This window comes from Muntiacus reevesi, chromosome 2 (genome assembly GCF_963930625.1).
Source record: "Muntiacus reevesi chromosome 2, mMunRee1.1, whole genome shotgun sequence".
NCBI lineage: Eukaryota > Metazoa > Chordata > Mammalia > Artiodactyla > Cervidae > Muntiacus > Muntiacus reevesi.
The window spans coordinates 9,140,911-9,165,059 of NC_089250.1; the positions used below are offsets into that span (position 1 = coordinate 9,140,911).

At 38.8% G+C, this 24,149-nt stretch overlaps 1 protein-coding gene across 1 annotated transcript in view; it reads left to right on the plus strand.

Annotated features, from left to right (window-relative positions):
- Positions 1-24,149, plus strand: part of MACROD2 (mono-ADP ribosylhydrolase 2) — a 2,149,518-nt gene that overhangs the window by 2,055,226 nt on the left and 70,143 nt on the right. The window contains exons 14-15 of the mRNA XM_065919545.1: positions 8,778-8,852; positions 9,112-9,204. Coding sequence (XP_065775617.1) covers positions 8,778-8,852; positions 9,112-9,204 — 168 coding nt within the window. The remainder of the gene's footprint in view (positions 1-8,777; positions 8,853-9,111; positions 9,205-24,149) is intronic.

A 24,149-nucleotide genomic window follows, 5' to 3' on the forward strand; every position in this document is an offset into this window, starting at 1 on the left:
AGACACAGAAATACAGAACAGACTTTTGAACTCTGGGGGAGAACGTGAGGGTGGGATGTTTTGAAAGAACAGCATGTATATTATCTATGGTGAAATGGACCACCAGCCCAGGTGGGATACATGAGTCAAGTGCTCGGGCCTGGTGCACTGGGAGGACCCTGAGGAGTCGGGTGGGGAGGGAGGTGGGAGGGGGGATCGGGATGGGGAATACATGTAACTATATGGCTGATTCATGTCAATGTATGACAAAACCCACTGAAATGTTGTAAAGTGATTGGCCTCCAACTAATAAAATAATATTAAAAAAAAAAAAAAAAAATACTAGCTAAAAGAACCAAAGGGTATATATGTATATATCTATACACAAAATTTATATAAAGTTTATATATATGTAAAATTTTTTTAGTTTTGAAATAAGGACTGCCTTTTGAAATGTGAATGTATACAGACACATAATTGCATTATAAAATATGTGCACATAGATGTGTATAGCACTACATGTGTACATAAGTCCACATATGTCATAAAAGAAGAAGGTTAGTGGCTAAAGCTGAATATATAGATTTTGACATGATAAAGTGTGTAATCAAATTCTAAAGAAAGTTCCTAGGAAATGTATTCTCAGCCTAAATGACAACAAATCAGTTTTCTTACTCCAAAAATAAAAACTTCATAAATCAATAATAATAATACTGTAAACAACTCAAGAAGAAAATGGGCAAAGGATTCAATTGTAATTCACAAAAGAGAACATGCAGTCATTGTAGATATGAAGACATGGCCTATCTCTTCATTTCTTTAAGATGCAAATAAAACATAATTTCAGTATCTTCTTCTTCTGAATATCAGATATTTAAATAGGATTGAAAGTACACAGAACTGGTATGAAGAAGGCATCCAAACATGCTCACACAGCATTGGTGGGCCATTAAAGGGCATAACCTCCTCATCAGCAATTTTGACAAAATGTCATAAAAGGTAAACTGTTTACCCTTCGATCCAAGAGTTATGCTTTAAGAATTTATCTTAAAGTAACAACCACCAAAAGTATAGAGAGAAGTATTCACAAAAATGCTCATTGCAGTGCTGTGTTTGATGGCAAAAACAAAAAACAAAAGGGAATATCCCCAAATTTGTCCATAACATGGAATATAATGCATCTTATAAAATTTCTGAAGAAATTACAATGACAGTGTAAGCTGCTTATAAAATGTAAACTAAAAAAGAATCAAAATGTAGATTCATTGCAATGCCAGGGTTCATTTATGTATTTCCATATATTTGTGTATATATGTGTGTAGATACATTTTTTATATTTGGACATACACAAAGACACACACTTATACAGATACATATATATGTATACATATATACATACATACATATGTAGGTACATACACACACATATGCAAGCAAATGATAGCACTTTACAGTATTAACAATGGCAATCCCTTAGCTGTAAAATTACTGGTAATTCCCAATACCTGTATTAAGTGTTTCTATGTGAAGACTGACTTTCTTTCGTAACTACAAGAAATAATTGTAGCAATAATTTACATTAGGATAGTAAATTTTATTGGTCCTAGAAACTAAGAAATAGAGAACTAATAGAAAACTAAGAATAACTTAGAAATAATCAAGTTCACTTTAACCTAGGTTTAAATTTCATCTTAATCTGGGGTATTTTTAGACATAGTGAAAGTAAAACTTTGACCAATAGCAGCAATCAAGTTTCAAGCTTAACAAAAGGACATAATTTCTATTATCTCCAAGAGACGCATCAGAGAAACAAAGTCTTTGTTCTTAGGAAGATCTGAGCATCTAATAATCTATAAATAACAAAGCTATATTGTTGTTGCTATTGTTTAAAAACAGTCTATTTACCTATCAAGTGAGTTTAGGTTTATCCTCCTCTAGAAATGTTTGACCCTAGACTGATGTTCCCAGACCAATTTTAATGCAAATTAATTAAAGCATTAGCTTGAGCCAAACTTAATTACCAGGCCTTCAAGAAACAATCATGTGATTCATTTCTAAAGGAAAGTGAATGGGTTTTTGGATTATCTGTTCTAATGGCCCCCTCCCATTAGTATGGATGACTGAGTTCACTGTATAAAAAATATATGTATAAACCGTAGGATCCTTTATGTTCTTTTGTTTCCTTTGCCAGGAAGGATTAGGGCAAAGGACAGTGGGTAGAATTCAACCAGACTGAATGTAGAGAGGGAAACATAAAGCGTGCCCCCATGGGGTCAAGAAAGTGGATAGAATGTGGTATGTCTGAGTGGTTGCAGAGAAAGGCAGATGGACTGGAGCCCCGAAAGTCATCATTAACACACAGCAGGCCTGCAGACAGGGCTTGGCGCTCATACATACCTCCTCCTCCAACAACGCACCAAATCCTGGCTCAGGAAGGAGCAAGTATGAGCATTTTTGGATTTCAAAGCTGAGAACCTCATTTCTTTCCCCTTTTTTCACTACTTTGTTTTCAGAATCAATGCAAAGAAATAGAGGAAAACAATAGAGTGGGAAATAGAATAGAAAACAATAGAATGGGAAAGACTAGAGATCTCTTCAAGAAAATTAGAGATACCAAAGGAATATTTCATTGCAACGATGGGCTCAATAAAGGACAGAAATGGTGTGGACCTAACAGAAGCAGAAGATGTTAAGAAGAGGTGGCAAGAATACACAGAAGAACTATACAAAAAAGATCTTCACGACCCAGATAATCACAATGGTGTGATCACTCACCTAGAGCCAGATATCCTGGAATGTGAAGTCAAGTGGGACTTAGGAAGCATCACTATGAACAAAGCTAGTGGAGTTGAGCTATTTCAAATCCTAAAAGATGATGTTGTTAAAGGACTATACGCTCAATAAGCCAACAAGTTTGGAAAACTCAGCAGTGGCCACAGGACTGGTAAAGGTCTGTTTTCATTCCAATCCCAAAGAAAGGCAATGCCAAAAAATGCTCAAAATACTGCACAATTGCACTTATCTCACACATTAGCAAAGTAATGCTCAAAATTGTCCAAGCCAGGCTTCGACCGTATATGACCCGTGAACTTCCAGATACTCAAGCTGGATTTAGAAAAGGCAGAGGAACCAGAGATCAAATTGCCAACATCCATTGGGTCATCAAAAAAGCAAGAGAATTGCAAAAGAACATCTACTTCTGCTTTATTGGTTATGCCAAAGCCCTTGACTGTATGGACCACAACAAACTCTGGAAAATTCTTAAAGAGATGGGAATACCAGACCACCTGACCTGACTCCTGAGAAATCTGTATGCAGGTCAGGAAGCAACAGTTAGACATGGAACATGTTGGACATGGAACAACAGACTGGTTAAAATAGGGAAAGGAGTATGTCAAGGTTGTATGTTGTCACCCTGCTTATTTAACTTCTATGCAGAGTACATCATGAGAAACGCTGGGCTGGAGGAAGCACAAGCTGGAATTAAGATTTCCAGGAGAAATATCAATAATTTCAAATATGCAGATGACACCACCCTTATGGCAGAAAGTAAAGAAGAACTAAACAACCTCTTGATGAAAGTGAAAGAGGAGAGTGAAAAAATTGGCTTAAAGCTCAAGATTCAGAAAACTAAGATCATGGCATCTGGTCCCATCACTTCATGGCAAATAGATGAGGAAACAGTGGAAACAGTGTCAGACTTTATTTTCAGGGGCTCCAAAATCACTGCAGGTGGTGATTGCAGCCATGAAATTAAAAGATACTTGCTCCTTGGAAGAAAAGTTATGACCAACCTAGACAGCATATTAAAAAGCAGAGACATTACTTTGACAGCAAAGGTCCGCCTAGTCAAAGCTGTGGTTTTTCCAGTAGTCATGTATGGATGTGAGAGTTGAACTATAAAGAAAGTTGAACACTGAAGAATTGATGCTTTTGAACGATGGTGTTGGAGAAGACTCTTGAGAGTCCCTTAGACTGCAAAGAGATCCAACCAGTCCATCCTAAAGGAGATCAGTCCTGAGTGTTCAGTGGAAGGACTGATGCTGAAGCTGAAACTCCAATACTTTGGCCACCTTATGCGGAGGGTTGACTCATTGGGAAAGACCCTGATGCTGGGAGGGATTGGGGGCAGGAGGAGAAGGGGGCGACAGAGGATGAGATGGTTGGATGGCATCACCAACTCAATGGACATGAGTTTGAGTAAACTGCAGGAGTTGGTGATGGACAGGGAGGCCTGGCATGCTGCAATCCATGGGGTTGCAAAGAGTCAGACACGACTGAATGACTAAACTGAATGTCAGAAAAATGAGAAAGAAGAAAATGTATGTATTTTTGGCCCAAGAGAAAATTGCATATATGTGTAATCTAGAAAAATGGTACAGATGAACCTATATACAGGGCAGGAACAGAGATGCAGACACAGAGATGGGCAGACAAGGGTGAGGGGGATTAGAGCGGATGGGATGAATTGTGAGATTGGGATCAACATTTATACACTACCATGTGTAAAACGGACGGCTAGTGTCAACCAAGTGTATAGCATAGGGAGCTCATGTCTGACCTAAAGGGGTGGAATGGTGGTGGGAGGCAGTAGGAGGGAGCTCCAGGGTGAGGGGAAAAAGAAAAATATGCATACATATAGCTGAGTCACTTTGTTGTATAGTAGAAGGTAATGCAATATTGTAAAGCAACTATACCCAACCCCCCCCCCAAAAAAAAGAATGAGACAAGTTAAAGGGCAGTGGAGAGAAATAATTCTAAAAGCTTTGCAACAGCCTCTTATCCTCCAAGCGAGTCAGCAGTCCTTACTAGTTGCAGAGAACATCCCTAGTACACATCACAGCCTTAGGCTGCCAGTCCAGGTGGTCCCGCCCCATCAGCAGTCCCAGTCCCTGGTGAATTGCCATCTTACTATTCCTGATGGACTTTCTCTGAAAATGTGTGGAGAACTGGGAATGGAGACACTCTGCAGTGAAGTGGCTGCTGCTGCTTCTCTCTGAATGGCCTTCTAGTCCCCGTCGCTGCACAAAGGCAGATCGCAGATAATGAGTTAAGTTTCCAGCAAAGACTAGGAGGAGTTATGATGGTCAGTTCCCATCAACAGTGGCAGAGATGGTTGTTGTTCAGTCATTAAGTCGTGTCCAACTCTTTACAACCCCATGGTCTGCAGAACACCAGGCTTCTCTGTCCTTCACCACCTCCTGGAGTTTGCTCAAACTCATGTCCATTGACTCAGTGGTGCTAACAGCTCAGCCTCTGCCATCCCCTTCTCCTCCTGCCTTCGATCTTTCCCAGCATCAAGGTCTTTTCTAGTGAGTTGACTCTTCACATCAGGTGGCCCAAAGTATTGGAGCTTCAGTTTCAGCATCAGTCCTTCCAATGAATATTCAAGGTTGATTTCCTTTAGGATTGACTGGTTTGATCTCCTTGCTGTCCAAGAGACTCTAATTCAAAAGCATCATTTCTTCAGCATTCAGTCTTCTTTATGGTCCACTTCTCACATCCATACATGCCTACTGGAAAAAACATAGCTTGGACTATATAGACTTTTGTCAGCAAAGTGATATCTTTTTTTTTTAATGTGCTGTCTAGGTTTGTGATAGCTTTTCTTCCAAGGAGCTAGCATCTTAATTTCATGGCTGCAGTCACCATCAGCAGTGATTTTGGAGCCCAAGAAAATAAAATCTGTCACTGTTTCTGCTTTATCCCCATCTATTTGCCTTGAAGTGATGGGACCAGATGCCATGATTTTGTTTTTTGAGTGTTGAGTTTTAAGTCAGCTTTTTCACTCTCCTCTTTCACCCTCATCAGGAGGCTCTTTAGTTCCTCTTCACTTTCTGCCATTAGAGTGGTATCATGTGCATTTCTGAGGTTGTTAATATTTCTCCTGGCAATCTTGATTTCACAACAAGGCTGTGATCCCTGAAAGGGGTTAGAGAATGAGGCTCACTCAAGACTGAAGTTTCCCTCAACAGCCTCCTCCCAGTAGACAAAGGTCAGGGGTGAGTAGAAAGTTTACCAGGAGACATAGCCTCTTATAACGCCAAAGGTAGACTCTAAGGCATTAGTATCTGTTGCTGTAGTTTAGTCACTAAGTCATGTCAGACTCTTTTGTGACCCATGAACTGTAGGCCAGGCTCCTCTGTCCATGGGATTTCCCAGGCAAGAATACTGGAGTGGGTGGTCATTTCCTTCTCCAGGGGATCCTCCTGACCCAGGGGTCAAACCTGCATCTTCTCCATTGGTAGGTATATTCTTTACCACTGAACCACCAGGGAAGCCCAAGATAGTATCTAGGAGATTTTTCTGGAGGGTGGGGAGGGATTTTTTTCCTAAAGATAATGGAATGGAAGCCCAAAGAGATGGTGATTTGCCTAAAACATTCAGTTCTTCCAAGATTCTTTGCAATAAATATAGCACATGTAGTGCTTAACCTTAGTGCTTTGTTGCTAATGGAAGTAAGTTACAGTCCCTAATTGCTATTTACTGACATTGATGAGGACTATAATGGAGGGCCAATTAATTAAACATTTATTGATCACTCCTTATTAGTAGGTGTTAGGCAGAGAAGCTTCCCAGATGCAATGGTAAAGAATCTGCCTGCCAATGCAGGTAGACATAAGAAACATGGGTTTGATCCCTGGGTCAGGAAGATCTCTTGGAGGAATAAACAGCAACTCACTCCAGTTTTCTTGCTGGAAAATACCATGAACAGAGGAGCCTGGTGGGCTATAGTCCATAGGATTGCAAAGAGTCGAACACAACGGAGCAATTGAGCACGTGCACACACTAGGCAGAGAATTATGAATAAAACAATGTTTAACGTCACAGTGCTTATAACCTGATAAGGGAAATGAACACAGATACAGCTATATTATAGTGGGATGAGAATAATAAATAGCTGAATAAATAGCATAAATAAATAGGCAGAGGAACTCAATGTGCAAAGATGTAATCACTTTGTATGGTACCCAGAGGTGAAAAGGATGGAAATGATTTTGGGGGATAAAGATTCTGCCCCTGAATAAAGACTTTTCTGCCCCATATAAAGACTTTGGGGGACTCCCCTGGTGGTCCAGGGGCTAAGACTCCATGCTTTCTGCCCCATATAAAGACTTTGGGGGACTCCCCTGGTGGTCCAGGGGCTAAGACTCCATGCTTCCCAGGTGGCACTAGTGGTAAACAGCCCGCCTGCCAATGCAGAAGACATAAAAGATGCAGGTTCGACCCCTGGGTCAGGAAGATCCCCTGGAGGAGGAAATGGCAACCTACTCCAGTATTCTTGCCTGAAGAATCCCGTGACTGGAGGAGCAAGGGTAACAGTCCACAGGGTCACAAAGAGTCAGATGCAACTAAAGCGACTTAGCACACAGCACAGGTCCAGGTCCAGGGGTTAAGACTCCATGTCTCCAATGCAAGGGGCATGGGTCTGATCCCTGGTTGGAGAATCTAAGATCCCACGTGCTGTGTGGTGTAGCTAAGAGAAAAAAAGGCTTTTGTATCATGACATAATCCAGTTAGACATAGTCTAATTTGGAATTCTCATACATTTCTGGTGAGACTATAAAATGGAATGAACTCTTCAGAACACTGTATTTCAGGAGTTAGTCAAGCTAAACATATGTGTTGCCTCTTACTTAACCATTTCACTCCTGGGTTTATACCCAAGTGATATGAATATGAATGTCCCTCAAAAGACATATACAAAAATGTTTTTAACAGTGTTATTCATTTAGCCCCAAACTGACACATATTCAGACAATGGAATAATATACATCAGTGATAAAGAATAGACAATTGATACATGCAGTGGCAAGGATTACTCTTACAGAAAACATAAAGTAAAATACTAAAGAGCACAGACTTTATATTCTGTTTAGGTGAGCTGGGTACCTACTCTTGTCTCATAGGAGCCACTGCAGGTCACATGGTCTCAGGCAGGGAAAGAGGATCTTTTCGCAGAAGTAGAGACAACTTGGGAAAATGATGCATTTCCTTTAGGGATGTATGCAGGCTAAGAGCCCAAGAACCTCTGCTTCAACTTTGTATCTGTAACCTCTAGCTCTGGAATTTTTTTTTAATGTAACAGTTAAATATCCTTAGCATAAAATCTTTCATTAATATGGTGCAAAATGGACATTTCATTTTCTTCTTTTAGCTTTCTTAAATGTTCTAAACTCCACAGGGGAGACGAGGAGAACCCAAGGGGGTGAGGGAGAAAATGCTTTCCTAGATAATCAGCCTTGGAGTAATCAAGAGTTGGCTGAATTCCCTCCTGACCTTTGCTGCATTTAGTCAGTGTTTTATGAGAATGGTTGAGCTATTAGGTGACCCCCATCCCTGTGTGCTGATATTACTCGTTTTTTTATGCTCTGTTGATGGGAGAATGAAAATGCAAGTAGTATTTTAATTTCCTAGGAATCCTCAATGCAGAAAGATCTATGTAATAAACAGAAATTGAATATAATTAACCCACGCAATCTAGAAATTCTTCAAAATTTCGACTTCCAGTTTGTATCCATTGATGTTCAGTGTATTGATGAGCTAAATACTGATTACACCAATCAGTTCAAAGAAAAGGTTTTTGCCTACATTATCTGGGTATTTCTCATTAACTAATCGATATAAATTTGATAATTTACAAAATGAGATATTCACCTTCTGCTTCAGTTCAGAACTGTTCTCTACCTCTCCAGGCATAATCAAAACATGGTTTCTGAAATGTTTGTCTTTTCAAACCAGGGATAAAGCTATAGCCATCCATATCATGTTTATTTTTCAATCACTGTTCTTAACAGGGCAAGAGGATGATTCAACGAAGAATGAAGTAAAAATTGAGGCAGAGTCGCAGAGTTCATATATGGAAACAGAAGGTATTGAAACCGGAATGTATTGCTATCTGAGGATGAGGTGACGCTGTCATGACTTCTGTACACACTAGTGTGTGTGAGCAGGGTGCGTGTATGCTTTTAGGCAGTGATTCTGGAGAGTGGCTCTAGTGGTCTCCTTATGTGACCATTGAAACTTGGAGGGGAAAAAGAACTTTAGCTTTCTGAGCTTTAGTCACTGCTTTCTCACACATTCCAGCTAAAACATCTATCTCTGAGCTTCCTTCTGTCCCATTCTATTTAGAGCTTTCATCAAACCAAGAAGATGCCATGATTGTGGAGCACCCAGAAGTGACCCCACTGACAGACGACCAAGAAGAAAGTGAAGGTGAAAAAGGTAGGACTGCTCTTAAATTACCCAGTCAAGAATAGAGAGTTTCTTTGCATTCCTGCCTAGAATCCAACCATCTGCATTATCCTCATTAGACTGTCAAGGGGCAAAATGAATATTTCCTTAATTCTGAACTTACTTTTGAAAGTAAAATAAAATCCAGAAGTAGTGAAATAAGATACTTGTAACAGTTTTTCATTCTTTCAAGGAGTATGAGGATGTTTTTATTATTAATTTAGATTCATTTTTTAAATTATAGTTTTGAGGAAACCTCTAAGAAACAGATATTATGAACTAGATGGATGAAAGTCTTAGAAAATCTGAAATGGCTTTAAAACAACTAAATTAACCATTTTGTATTGATTTCATTCTGTCATCCTTCATATGGTAGTGATTAAGGAAGCAATTTGTATAAAATACATGCATTGTATAAACCTTCTAAATTATAAGTTTGTCCACTAATATTAGGATACAATAATTTTGAGTACTGGTAAAAAAAGAATAAGTGAGCATTATAATGATTTCAGAGAACGTTAGAGGAATGGTCACTTTGTAAATTTTGATGTAGCATTTGGGGCAAGAAGCCAATATATTAAAAGTGGACATTAAAAAAGTCTTTAAATTTATTAAAGAACTTAAAGAATTTAAAAGGAGCTAAGAATGGGAAGTAAAAAAGAAAATAGTTTGTCTCCTATACTGTATCATAAATCATACCATTCTTAAATGTGTGTTTGCAAGGTAGTTACAGAGTAATAACTTGACAGGCCTTGTTTATAGAACACAGTGATCAATTTTGTTCCCAAATGAAAATGCAGACATGATCTCAATTGTAAAATCAGGTCAATAGTAAGTACAGCTTCCAAATTACAAGCTCTTTTTTGGCAGCAGCACTGACAGAGTTTAATTACCAAGTCATGTTAGTGATTTTGAGATTTTTTTTTTATTCCACTGCATTTAGAGCACAATATTCTTCTATGTCTTTTGTCTAATGACCTTTTCTCTAACAGCAAATCCTAGTTCAGACTCATGACACCACGTTCCTGGCAGGTCAAGTAAATATTTGGAGAATTTTATGTCTGACAATGATAATAGAAAATTGATACAACCCTCACTTGAAATACAGATACATGGCCTTGCTGCTTTTGTTACTGTACACAAGTTCATGTGCCCAGTTCACAGTGAGGCCAAACAAACAGAAATGTCAGAGTTCTGAGCAAAGAAACATTTATTGCAGGGACATATAAGGAGAACAGGTGGCTTATGCTCAAAAAATCCCAAACTCCCTGGAGGGTTTCAGCAAAGCATTTTCAAAGGCCAGGTGAGGGAGAGGAATCCAAGGGTGTGTCATCTGTCTACAGCAGGAACTATTTACTTTTTATGTCGTACTTCAAGACATGCAAATGAGGAACATCAAACAACTGGTTCATTGTCCTTTTCTTCACTTTGCCTACAAGGGAAAATGTCCGTGCTCAGCACACATTGACTTGTCTCCCTTCTCCCAGTGGCTTCTCCAGCATGCGCCATTCCTCTAGTTACTGAAGAGCTCAGTTCTGTCCCATAGAGATCGATGCCAATCCTCTTCTCCACATGGACAGATGCACATGAGAAAGAAGTGACATCAAATTCTGCTACTTGCTTGTGTCAACTTTGAAGTTGAATTTCTTTGTTAAGGGACTCCTCTGGTGGTCTCTCAACTTAAAAAATTATTCACATCCTGTAAGTTGAGAGTTTCGGTTTACTCAGTGGGAATTTTCAGGACTTCAAGCCCAGGAGACAGTGCCTTAGAGAACTACTCCAAAGAGGCAAAGCGGGTAGCCGACTTATATAGAACTTTTGCAATAAAGGGCAGGTAGTCTGAACATCAAAAGATTATTGTTAATTAAAGGAAAACCAGATATCTCAAGTTAAGGAATTTAGCACTTTTCTATGTATGAGAAGACTTTTCTTTTCTATGTATGAGTTTGGGCTCACCGAAATCATTCCTTTGATACACACCTCCCCTGTCCACGGCCAGTATCCTGTATTTTCACATCCCAAGCTTCCTCAGGGCTCACTGTGGAGAGTGACTGCAAGAAGTAGCTGCTAAATGGCAGTATTCTTTTCTTTCTTGAGTTCTGTCAGGGCTCACCAGCCCACTGTTGGCAGTGGCTGCAGTTGCTGATGACTGTGACATCCTTTGTTTACTGATATGACAGGAAATACTCCATTCCCCAGTCCAGTGGTTAAGAGTCCATGCTCCCACTGCAGAGGCCATGGATTCCATCCCTAGTTATAGAATCAAGATCCCTACCCCCACAAAAAAGTATATAACTTCTTTGTTATATGTTCTGCCTTGAATTTGTTCTTGTTCAGTTGCTAACTTGTATCTGAATCTTTGGACCCATGAACTGCAGCACACCAGGCTTCCCTGTCCTTCACTATCTCCCTGCGTTTGTTCAAACTCATGTCCATTGAGTCAGTGATGCCATCCAACCATCTCATCCTCTGTCTCCCCCTTCTCCTCTTGCTCTCAGTCTCCCCCAACATCAGGGTCTTTTCCATTGAGTAGGCTCTTCAGATCAGATGGCCAAAGTACTGGAGCTTCAGCTTCAACATCAGTCCTTCCAATGAATATTCAGGGTTGATTTCCTTTAGGATTGACTGGTTTGATCTCCTTGCTGTCTAAGGGACTCTCAAGAGTCTTCTCCAGCACCACATTTCAAAAGCATCAATTCCTCAGTGCTCAGCCTTCTTTATGGTCCAACTCTCACATCTGTACATGATTACTGGAAAAATCATACCTTGGAATAGATAGAGGTTTGTTGGCAAAGTGATGTCTCTCCTTTTTAATCTGCTGTCTAGATTTATCATAGCTTTCCTTCCAAGAAGCAAGTGTCTTTTAATTTCATGGCTGCAGTCACCATCAGCAGTGATTTTGTAGCCCAAGAAAAGAGAAAATCTGTCACTGTTTCCACTTTTTCCCCATCTATTTGCCATGAAGTGATGGGACCAGATGCCTTGATATTTGTTTTTTGAATGTTGAGTTTTAAACCAGCTTTTTCACTCTTCTATTTCACCTTCATCAAGAGGCTCTTTAGCTCCTCTTCACTTTCTGCCATTAAAGTGGTATCATCTGCATTTCTGAGGTTGTTAATATTTCTCCTGGCAATCTTGATTCCAGCTTGTGAGTCATTTTGCATGATGTACTCTGCATGCAAGTTAAATAAAGAGAGTGACAATACACAGCCTTGATATACTCCTTTCCCAATTTGGAACCAGTCTGTTGTTCCATGTCCGGTTCTAACTGTTGCTTCTTGCCCTGCATATAGGTTTCTTAGGAGACAGATAAGGTGGTGTGGTATATTTTTGTTTAAATTTGAAATAACTTGAAATTAATCACCTCTATCACCTTGTTCCTTGCTTCAAAGTAAGAGTTGAAAGCTATTCTGTTGCCTATAAGGAAAATAAAGGAAGGAAAAGGAAGTGATAAGGATTTGGGGATGGATTTGGGGTGTGATGCCTTGGTCCCGCCCCCACTGGCAAAGGGATGAACCTGGGGCAAGTGAGTTACCCTTTCAGTGCCTCAGTTTCCTTATCTGTAGGAGGGTGATGACTAAAGTACCTGTCACATGTGGTTGTGATGCAACTTTAATGAGTTAACACTTGTAAAGCAATTTCAACAGCACCGGACACACAGAAAGCATACCCTAAGTGTTCAGTATTTATCATAATTGGATAAATTGGTGACAAAGTCAAGAGAACCCTCATGTGGAGTTCCTCAAGTCCATTCCCATTTTGAAGCCATAAAAATTTCACATAGTCTATATTATCCTTCAACAGCAAATTGTACTGCCCATTTCATTCTAAATACCATCTGCTACAGGCTCATTTTGGTATATGTGTTTAATCCATAAAGATAAAACAATTAATGAAAGGTAAGGAGACATTTCTCTGTATTCAGATTTTTTTTTTTTGTCAAAACCTCAATCTTCTGTTTGAGAAATGCTGATTCAACTATAATTTCTATTTTTGTTCTGGATTTTTTAAAAAATATCTATTTATCTGGCTGTGCCAAGTCTTAATTGCAGCAAGTGGGGTCTTTTAGTTGTGGGATCTAGTGCCCTGACGTGGGATGGAACCTGGGCCCCCTACGTTGGGAGCACAGAGTCTTAGCCACTGGACCACCAGGGAGGTCCCTAATTTCTATTTTTGAAAGGAGATGCCATTAATTTATTGGTAGAGCCAGAGATTAAAAGTAGCAAATAAATTCAAAGTTGTAGTCTGTTCTTTAGCTTTCTATTGTTTCATATAGTTACTGTACAGTCTTATTTGAAAACATTTTGAGAATATAGTTTGGAATTTTGTGTATATTCATAATGTCTCTAATGGAAAGTTGCACATATGCATTAAGAACCTCTCTAATCAGCAAAAAAAAAAAAAAGAGAGAGAATATTCTGTTAAATTTCTAAGGAAATTGTTTACAGCCTTAAAAATATTGATTCTCCTTTGAGAATCTTTCGAAGGAAACAGAAAATAGTTTGAAAGTGGTTCCTTTCAAAACATTCCAGACTAGGAAAAATGTATCTATAGCCTTTACTCTCACTTCACAGCATCCTGCAAGATTAGAAAATATGCTTGATCTTAAGGATATATCTTCGATGGCTCCCAGGTGTGTGGGCACAGATGTTGTAGCAAAGTTAGCTCTACCAAAATATGAGTTTTAAAGAGAAGTGAAAATATTCAGCAGAAGTTCATGCTGATAAAATTACACAATAGCACAATGGACATGTCCCTAGGAGACCTGAAATACAAAAATTTCAACAGGCATAAAGTGAGGTTTCACATTTGGCAGCTTTTCTCATATAGCCACATTGCCTCTTCCTAAATGAGTCCAGTTTTATTCTTTCCCAGCAGGGTCTGTGCACATATGAAATCCAGTAAAATAACATCATTTAGGTTAATAACCAAATAAGAAAGTAACCCTGTAGATCTCCTCTCAAAAGGATCTCTTGTTTTAGCATAAAATGTAAATTTAGCCAGCATTAAAATGTTTTTCTGAATATTTTTATTTCTAGTTGAATTTAGAAATATTTAATATAAAATCTTAACTAGATCAACAGAGTATCATTATTTTATTTCATTTTAACTTACATTGCATTATGAGTATATTGGACTTCCTCTCCAAATATTATATAGAATGCATGCATCCCAATTATTTTTCTTGTATCCATCAGTAAGTATAATAAGGAGTCAGTCAGTCAGTTCAGTCGTTCAGTCGTGTCCAACCCATGAATCACAGCACACCAGGCCTCCCTGTCCATCACCAACTCCTGGAGTTTACTCAAACTCATGTCCATAGAGTCGGTGATGCCATCCAGCCATCTCATCCTCTGTCGTCCCCTTCTCCTTCTGCCCCCAATCCCTCCCAGCATCAGGGTATTTTCCAATGAGTCAACTCTTCACATGACGTGGCTAAAATATTGGAGTTTCAGCTTCAGCATCAGTCCTAGTAATCCTTTATTTACTTTGGGGTGATCAAAATGTTGATGGAGATTTAAGGTATATTATGGTCCAAGATCTTCTTGGAAGAAGATGAATATTGACAGGCATGAAAGTGAAATATAAACCAGCAACAGATGTAAATTGTCGAATCTTTTGGCTCATGCCTTGGCCTCTGATGAACAGGACTATGAGACTATGTGTGGGGAACCATGGCTTCTGGCTGTGGTTATGCGGTTCCTGGTAATTCTTTACCTTTTATAAATCCCAGTTTCTGGGGTAGTAAAATGACACGCATGAACTCATTAATGCAGGGATGATATTCTCCAATTTTGTAAACTTTCTCAGAAGGGCCAGCTCTGAAGAACCACATTCTTCTTTTTTTTTTGCTTGAGATCACAGCTTCTATTTATCTATAATTTTGGCTGTGCTGGGTCTGTGTTGTGACATGTGGACTTTCTCTAGTTGTGGGACTCGGGCTTCTCTAGCTGCAGTACAAGGGTCTCTCTGTTGCAGAGCACAAGCTCTAGAGTAAATGGGCTGAGTAGATGCAATGGACATGCTTCTCTAGTTGTGGCACATGGGCTTAGCTGCTCTGAGGCATATAGGGTCTTGGTTCCCTGACCCGGAATTGAACCCGTGTCCCCTGCATTGGAAGGCAGAGTCTTAACCACTTAACTATCAGTAAGTCCCTGAAGATCCACATTCTTGATGAAACAAGGGGTGATGAGATGGGAGCCAGTGGTCATCAACATACTGAGGAAGCTGAAATTGTAGGCTTTACTCAGTTTTATTCTATTGCATTCTATTGATAAAAGTACAGAAGTGTCCTAGACCAGACAAAAAGATCAGCCATATTAACTTATTTTAGTTCAGAGCTTAACCAATAATTGGACAGCTAGTACTTCCCTGAAGATACTTTAAGTGGGATAAAAAGGGCCACTATCTCAAATTAGGTTGACACACAAACTCTGCCAGGCTAGATTTCCGTTGCCCATCTTTCTTAGTTCACATGAGAAATTTTTCTTGTAGTTCCTCTGGCCACTGTTTCATCTTTCAGTGGACACACAGTAAACCACTTTCTCTTCTGCTCCTATCAATCAAGTCCCTGAGGGTTTTATTTTGTCAACGAAATACCACTACACAGGCCTTGGTGTTTTCCATTACTGATGGGATTCTTACATCACTGATAGAGCCCTTTCCCCTCTTCTTGAAAATCAGCCTGCACACCAGCAATGAAGCAACAGCACAAATACACAACGCCTGTGACATTCAAGCGTTCATATTCCAGTCTGTGCTTTCCGATGGAGAATCACGGTTCAGGCACATTTTTGGTTCATGCCCAATATTCTATGAAATTTCATCTTGATTAAATTGATTAGCTTACTGGAATTTAGTGTTTTCTGAAGGTCTCTGCATCTTTTCAAATGAAGTCAACTTTAGCAACACTGCTTGTTTCACCTGGCAGTGCTATGACTTCATTTTCAAGGGCAGTTTCATTTTCAAATGGTTTATGTTGTTACCAGTCTTATCTCCTAACCGTGTTTTGTAGCTAGAATTTGTCAACCAAAATTTTATTTTAGAATCTAAGATAAATAATAGTGCTGGTGGCCGTGAAGCCGTGTGCTTCAGATTGGGATCTGAACCCATCTGCTAGGACTCAAACCCAGGCAAAACCCTAGCTGGGACTTGAACCCACAGTCTTTTAATTAGAATCCCTGTGACTCTAGTGTCCAGACTTACTGAGACTCAGGTTTTCTGTGTCATCACAGAAGGAATTCAATGAGAGGCAAAGTGATTGATAAGAAGTAAATGTGTTAATATAGGATGCTTGTGAGAGGTGCAAGTAGGCAGGCAAGGAAGCTCTGCTTGGAGGATTAAATGAGCTACAATTTTATAGTTAAGGGAAAATAAAAGTGAAAGTTGCTCAGTTGTGTCCAACTCTGCCATCCCATGGACTGTAGCCTGCCCCGTTCCTCTGTCCATGGAATTCTCTCCAAGCAATACTGGAGCGGGTAGCCATTCCCTTCTCCAGGGGGATCTTCCCAACCCAGGGATCGAACCCAGGTCTCCCGCATTGCAGGCGGATTTTTACCATCTGAGCCCCCAGGAAAGTCCACCGCAAATAGAAGTGAGGCTTACCTCAGCAGCCCCTCCCTCGTATCAGGCAGGAGAGGGTCTGATCCCATGAGGTCAGACTGGGATTTGTAGCACTTACTCACATCAGTAGAAGAGTGGTAACATTTTTCTTTCACCTAACAGCCTGGGGCATATCTTGTACTTTTATTTATGGCTCTATAGTTAAGCATGCCTGCTTTCTTCCACACTGTTCAGATAGTTTTCTTGAGCAATCATGAACTTACAGTGGTCTCCCGAAGTCTCCTAGGTTTCCCTTTTTGTCTGTAGTCCCCTACTGGAACTTCTACAACTGCCTGTATAACTATCCTATTCTGTGCCTATCACCTATTCAGCTTTTCTGAATATTTAAGTATTTAATGAAATTTCTTATATTGGTAAAGTATACTGAATATAAAATTTTTTTTAATTTAAATATTTAAGGCTTCTACATATCTCTGTGTATATCATATACACAGATAGAATCAGTTCATGCAAATTCCACTGTATAAGTAAAGATACAATGTTTTATTCACATTTTACATTTAAAATAATTTTTAGAGTGCAAATTTTCTTCAGGCTTATCCCTCAAATAAAAGTATAGCCTATAATTTTGAAGTAGAGACAAAAAATATGTTCACTGCTACAATTATAGTTTTGATCCCATAATGTAGTAGGTGTATATATGTGTGTAAATTTAGATTCAGTTCAGTTCAGTCGCTCAGTCGTGTCCGACTCTTTGCGACCCCATGAATCGCAGCACGCCAGGCCTCCCTGTCCATCACCAACTTCCGGAGTTCACTCAAACTCATGTATTAAACACATGTAAACCTCATATGTAGCTTCTCAAGAGGAAAGTATGTATTAGGCCAAGACCCCAGCTTGCTACGATCATCTGTCTTTTAAGAGTTATAAAACTTGCCCTAAACCTCCATTTTACATGCCAGAGAGGAAGAACCACAAACCTAAGCATATGTTAGACTCAACGTGAGCATTAGTAGTGGTGGTGTCAGTCGCATAGTCGTGTCCAGTTATTTGCAACCCCAGGGACTATAGCCCACCAGGCTCCTCTGTCCATGGGATTCTCCAGGCAAGAATACTGGAGTGGGTTGCCACTCCTTTCTCCAGCGGATCTTCCCACCCCAGGGATCGAACCCAGGTCTCCTACATTGCAGGCAGATTCTTTACCATCTGAGCTACATGGAAGCCGAGAGAACATTAGGATTGAAATTTATAATTATATAAATCTTAGGATCAAAAATTACAATTCTTAATCTATCCCTATCTGGGGAATTTTGAGAGAACTTCTTTTCTACTAACTCTCTAGCATCCAGATTGTTTCTGGATCCCCTTTTTCTTCTTAACTTTGTATCAAGCCTAGGTTGTCTGGTTTTCCTTGTGGCTAATCAAAGTGATTTGCAAAGACAAAAAAGATCTCTTCTTTAAGTGGAATTCTATCTCTAGGTGGTGAACTTTTTATTTCTCTCTGTTGCATTAGAGTTCTGCAACTCTCAGTGCATAAATTACATTAATTCTTTTTTTCCTTTTCCTTTATTGAAATATAGTTGATTTATAATGTTGTATTAGTTTCAGATATACAGTAAAATGATTCAGATATGTGTGTGTGTGCATGTAAATATTCTTTCAGATTCTTTTCCATTATAGGTTATTATAAGGTATTGAATATAGATAGATATATATATAAACAGTAGGACCTTGTTTATCTATTTTATATATAGTGGTATGGATCTGTTAATCCCAGACTCCTAATTTATCCCTCCCTCCCTCTTTCCCGTTAGGTAACCATAAGCTTGTTTTCTGTGTCTGTGAGTCTCTTTCTGTTTTGTAAGTAAGTTCATGGGTATCATTTTTTTATATTCCATGTGTTAGTGATGCCATTTGGTATTTCTCTTTATCTGACTTACTTCACATGATAACCTCTAGATCCATCCATTTTGCTGCAAATGGCATTATTTCGTTCTTTTTGTGGCTGAGTAGTATTCTACTGTATATATGTACCATATCTTCTTTACCCATTCACCTGCCAATAGACATGTGAGTTGCTTCCATGTCTTGGTTATTGTAAATAGTGTTGCCATGAATATTGGGGCACATGTATGTTTCTGAGTTACCGTTTTCATCTTTTCCAGATATATGCCCAAGAGTGGGATTGCTGAATCATATAATAAACTCTCTTTTTGGTTTTTGAAGGAATCTCTATTATTCTCCATAGTGGTTGCACAAGTTAATATTCTCACCAACAGTATAGGAGGATTCCTTTCTCTCCACACTCTCTTCAGCATTTATCATCTGTAGACTTTTTGATGATGGCCATTCTAACCAGTGTAAAGTGATACCTCATTCTAGTTTTGATTTGCATTTCTCTAATACGTTAATGATGCTGAGCATCTCTGCATGTGCCTATTGGCCATTTGAATGTCTTCTTTGGAGAAATGTCCATTTAGGTCTGCCCATTTTTTGATTGAGTTGTTTGTTTTCTTGTTATCGGGCTGTATGAGCTATTTGTGTATTTTGGAAATGAGTTCCTTCTCGGTTTCATTGTTTGCAAATATTTTCCACTAATCCATAGGATGTCTTTTCATTTTGTTTATGGTTGCCTTTGCTGTGCAAAAGCTTTTAAGTTTAATTAGGTCCCATTTGTTTATTTATGCTTTTATTTCCATTACTCTGGGAGACAGATTCAAAAAATTATTGCTGCAATTTATGTCAAAGAGGACTCTTCCTATGTTTTGCTCTAGGACAGGGGCCTTCAACCCCCAGGGTTATGGACCAGTGCCAGTCTGTGCTCTATTAGAGACCAGGCCACATGGCAGGAGGTGAGTGGTGAGCAGGACCAAAACCATCCTCCCCCTGCTTCCATCTGTGGAAAAATTGTGTTCTGTGAAACCAATCCTTGGTGCCAGAAACACTGGGGCTCTATGAGTTTTATCCAGGCTTATATTTAAGTATTTAATTCACTTTGAGTTTACTTTTCTATATGGTATTAGAGAATGTGCTCATTTCATTCTTCTACATTTAACTGGCTGGTTTTCCCAGCACCACCTATTAAAGAGTTTGTCTTTTTTCCATTGTATATTCCTGCCTTCTTTGTCATAGATTAATTGGCCATAAGTGTGTAGGTTTATTTCTGGGCTTCTTCTCTTGTTGCATTGATCTATGTGTCTGTTTTTGTGCCAGTACCATACTGTTTTGATTACTCTAGCTTTATAGTATAGGCTGAAGTCAGGGAGTCTGATTCCTGCAGCTCTTCTCTTCTTTCTCAGGATTGTTTTGGCTATTCAGGATCTTTTGTGTTTCCATACAAATTTTTAAGAAATTGTATTCTAGTTCTGTGAAAAGTATCACTGATAATGTGATAGGGATTGTACTGAGTCTGTAGATGGCACTGGGTAGTACAGTCACTTTGACAATGTTTATTCTTCCAGTCCAGAAACACTGAAGAACCTTCATACTTCACACATGTAAAGAGAAGTTCTTACTTGCATATAAACATAACATTATTTTACATCTATCAGTACTCTCCTTAAATATTCCAAAATTAGCCTCCTCTCAAACAGTGGGTATAATTGTTAACATTTGGTGACACATTCATTAGATCTGCCCTCTTCTCTAAGATATTAAGTCATGCTAAATTATAATTTTCATGAGGATAAAATCATGGTATCTCCATAATACACATAGAGTCAGGAATGCTGAATATATCCATACATATACACATACACACATAATTCAGGAATATTGACATTTGAAAGACTGGTTTAATATCATATAGGGCAATAAAATGTATTCTTTCTTATTCACCAGAATGCATTTGCACTGCTATGAACAAGTCTCTTTTTCATTATTATAAGTTTTCACAAAGGTAACTCCCCCTAGAGAACTGCAAAATAGTCTAGTTGTAGAAAGTCAAAGAGGTAGCACCTTATAGAATCAAATAATCTCCAGTTCTCTGCCTGCAAACACTAGACCTTCCAGGACTCTCACCAATGTCTCCTTAACCCAAGAAGTCTGCTGGACGGTGCAGTGTGGTCTGGAAAGTCTCTCTAGACGGTCAGCAGGCACAACCACAGGGCTCACCTCATTTCCTGACTCTCAGGCATCACTGACACCAGTTTTTAATATTAATTGGTGCTTTTATTTTCCATGACAATGGAGAAATGTTAGCGTACTTTAATTTACCTCATCTCAATAAGTGCCATTATTGCAATATATTTTAACTCTCAGTCTATCTTAACTCCCACAGTACATTATCCTTATTATAATCATCATTGATCTGCACATCACTGTTCATTCAGACTTATTTAATAATTACCATTTATCTTGTTTATAATTCCTTCCATCATCTTTGACCATCTGGGATCAATATCCTTCCAATTGAAGAATACAGAAAGGCCATTAGATAACAAGACTAGCACATGCAGGTCTCATCTATAAATTGAGTATACTGGATAACTAGGGATTATGATAACAGGGATGTGTAAAAATGTTCACTGACACTTTGTTTTAAAGACCAAAATATTATCAACCACTTTTTAGCTTATAACCTTAAAATCCAGTATTAGCTGCTATATCTGCTTTCAAAGATCACAGAAGTTTAATATCCATTTCCACAAAAGAACTTTTTATATCATATATATAGGGTAAAATATTTATTGTACCTGGGTTTAGACTTAATCACTTCACTTGACTCATCAGATGAAAGAAATTCTGTACCCTATTAATTGTACAAAAGGTATGTCCATTCTGGTTTGAATTTCAAACTTAGTGCTACTTTTCTTTCTGTTTCAGAAGGAAACTCAGTTTCTTTTCATTACTTTTTATACATCAGGTACCTTCATTTCAGTGCAGTATGTAAAGAACAGGTGGTGTAAGGAGTACTTTGAATGTTAATTATTTTTTTCATTTATTTCACTGTGAGGATTTACCTTTCAATGTGTTTTTATAATCAAGATGGAAACAGTTAGGGAGCTTGCTGCTTGACTGTTTCACTACATTTATTTTATGGCATCTGCTGCAACTTTTTGTATTAAAAAAAAAGAAAAAAGGGGGCAAGCATTTTAACAATAGCAAAGGGTTTGAGTTGATGGTATGCTATCACTTTAGTTCACTCTAAATCTTCAAAGGAAAGGTTGAGATAAATCAGTCATGTTTCTAACCAATAAATATCATCTCATAGTTACAACTAACCTTTTTTACATAGAAGCATGTCTGTTCATTTTTCAGAAATGTCATAATTTATTAGTCTCAGATTTTAATTGAAACTAATAGAAAAAAAGCTACAGAGAAAGAAGAATGAAAGAGTAAAAAGTGCATATTTCCTCTTAAAGATATATTTTAAAGGAGAATGTTTGCTTTCCATTTATTGTATTTAGTTTATTTCTCAAGTATACACAACTTTTTACTCATATGTCCTTCATTTTTCTTATAATATTGAGCATAGTCATAAAATAATATTAAGGATCAAGAGGTGTGAAGTTCATGATATATTAAAACATAGACATGTAATTTCAACAGAAAGGAACAATTTTCAAAATTAATATAGTCATTTCATGCTATTACTCATTTTTCCTATTAACAAAATATTATAGACAACCTTAATCAGAAAACAAAACTTGCATAAAATGTAGTAATTATACATAATTAGTAGGACAATAATAGACAAGATATTGATAAACTCATGTATGTATATATAAGTGAATGAGAGACAGACAGACAGACAGAACCAGCAAGCGTTGAGACGTGAAGGTGCTATGTTGCCGGCTTGGAAGATGGATGAGGCAGCTCAGTGGTAAAGAATCTACCTGCCAGTGCAGGGCAGACAGGAGACACGGATTCAATCCCTGAGTCACGAAGATCCCCTGGGGGAGGAAATGGCAACCTGCTCCAGTATTCTTGCCTGGAAAATCCCATGGACAGAGAAGCCTGTCAGGCAACAGTCAGGCTACCTCTTTGGGGTAGCAAAGACTTGGACAAAACTGTGTACACAGACACACACACATACACAGGAGGCCATGTGAGATGAGGAACAGAGGCAGCCTCTCAACACTTGAATATGTAAGGGAAAGGATTCTTCCCAGATCCTCCAGAAGGAAGGTGACTCTACAGACATCTTGATTTTAACCCCATAAAAACCCACTTCAGACACTGCCTCCAGAACTATAAGACAATAAATCTGTGTTAAGACATAGTCTATGGTAATTTGTTACAACAGGAATGGGGAACTACTACATTAACCTTCAACATGGTTTGGAAAAACCATGTTGAGAAATTTAGACTTTTCTTAATAGATCCCCAGGAAAAGGAGAGGTACCAATATCTTTCCATACTCTAGTTGGAAGTTGGAAATTACAGTGGTCCCTCCTTCTATAGGGCTTCCCTGATAGCTCAGTTGATAAAGGATCCGCCTGCAATGCAGGAGACCCCAGTTCAGTTCCTGGGTCAGGAAGATCCTCTGGAGAAGGGAACAGCTACCCACTCCAGTATTATGGCCTGAAGAATTCCCTGGACTGTGTAGTCCATAGGGTCACAAAGAGTCAGACATGAGTGAGCAACTTTCAGTTTCACTCCTTCTATAATCTATGCTAAGTTAGGCAGCATTTTTATTATCATGACCTATCCCTTTTTAATGTCAGTCTCTGTTGGTTGCACAAGTGGGATTTAATTCTGGTAAATCTAATTACTATGGCCACAGTAAGTGCCAGTAGAATAATTATGGATTTCTAAGAGATTAGAAGAAAAGGAATTAAAGGCAGTAAGAAAATGAAAAAGGGAAGGAGAAAGAAAGAAGTGAATGAGATTAGAAGAAAGGCGGGAGAAAAGGAAAAAGGATGGAAGGAGGAAAAAAGGCTGGTTTCTATTTCCTGACTTGGGAAAAATAATAAAGTAAATACCCAACTAATACTTTCTGGAAATGAAGGAGATATAAAATTCATGTCCAACATACTTTCCAGTTGGGCTCTCCCTGAGTGACATCACAAAATGGGAATAGAGAACTCCTTGTGGCTCAGACAGTAAAGCGTCTGCCTACAATGCAGGAGACCTGGGTTCGATCCCTGTGCTGGGAAGATCCTCTGGAGAAGGAAATGGCACCCTACTCCAGTACTCTTGCCTGGAAAATCCGGCTCTCTCCAGACAGAGGAGCCCGGTAGGCTACAGTCCATCGGGTCGCAAAGACTCGGACATGACTGAGCGACTTCACTTCACTTCACTGACCCTAATAGCTTCTAATCATTTAAAGCCAAGCTGCCAGCAAACCTTGTTCGGGCAAAATGACTCTCAAACCTATAAGAATTAGAGTGTTTGTTAAAAACACAGATTTCTGGCCTCTGCTCCCAGAG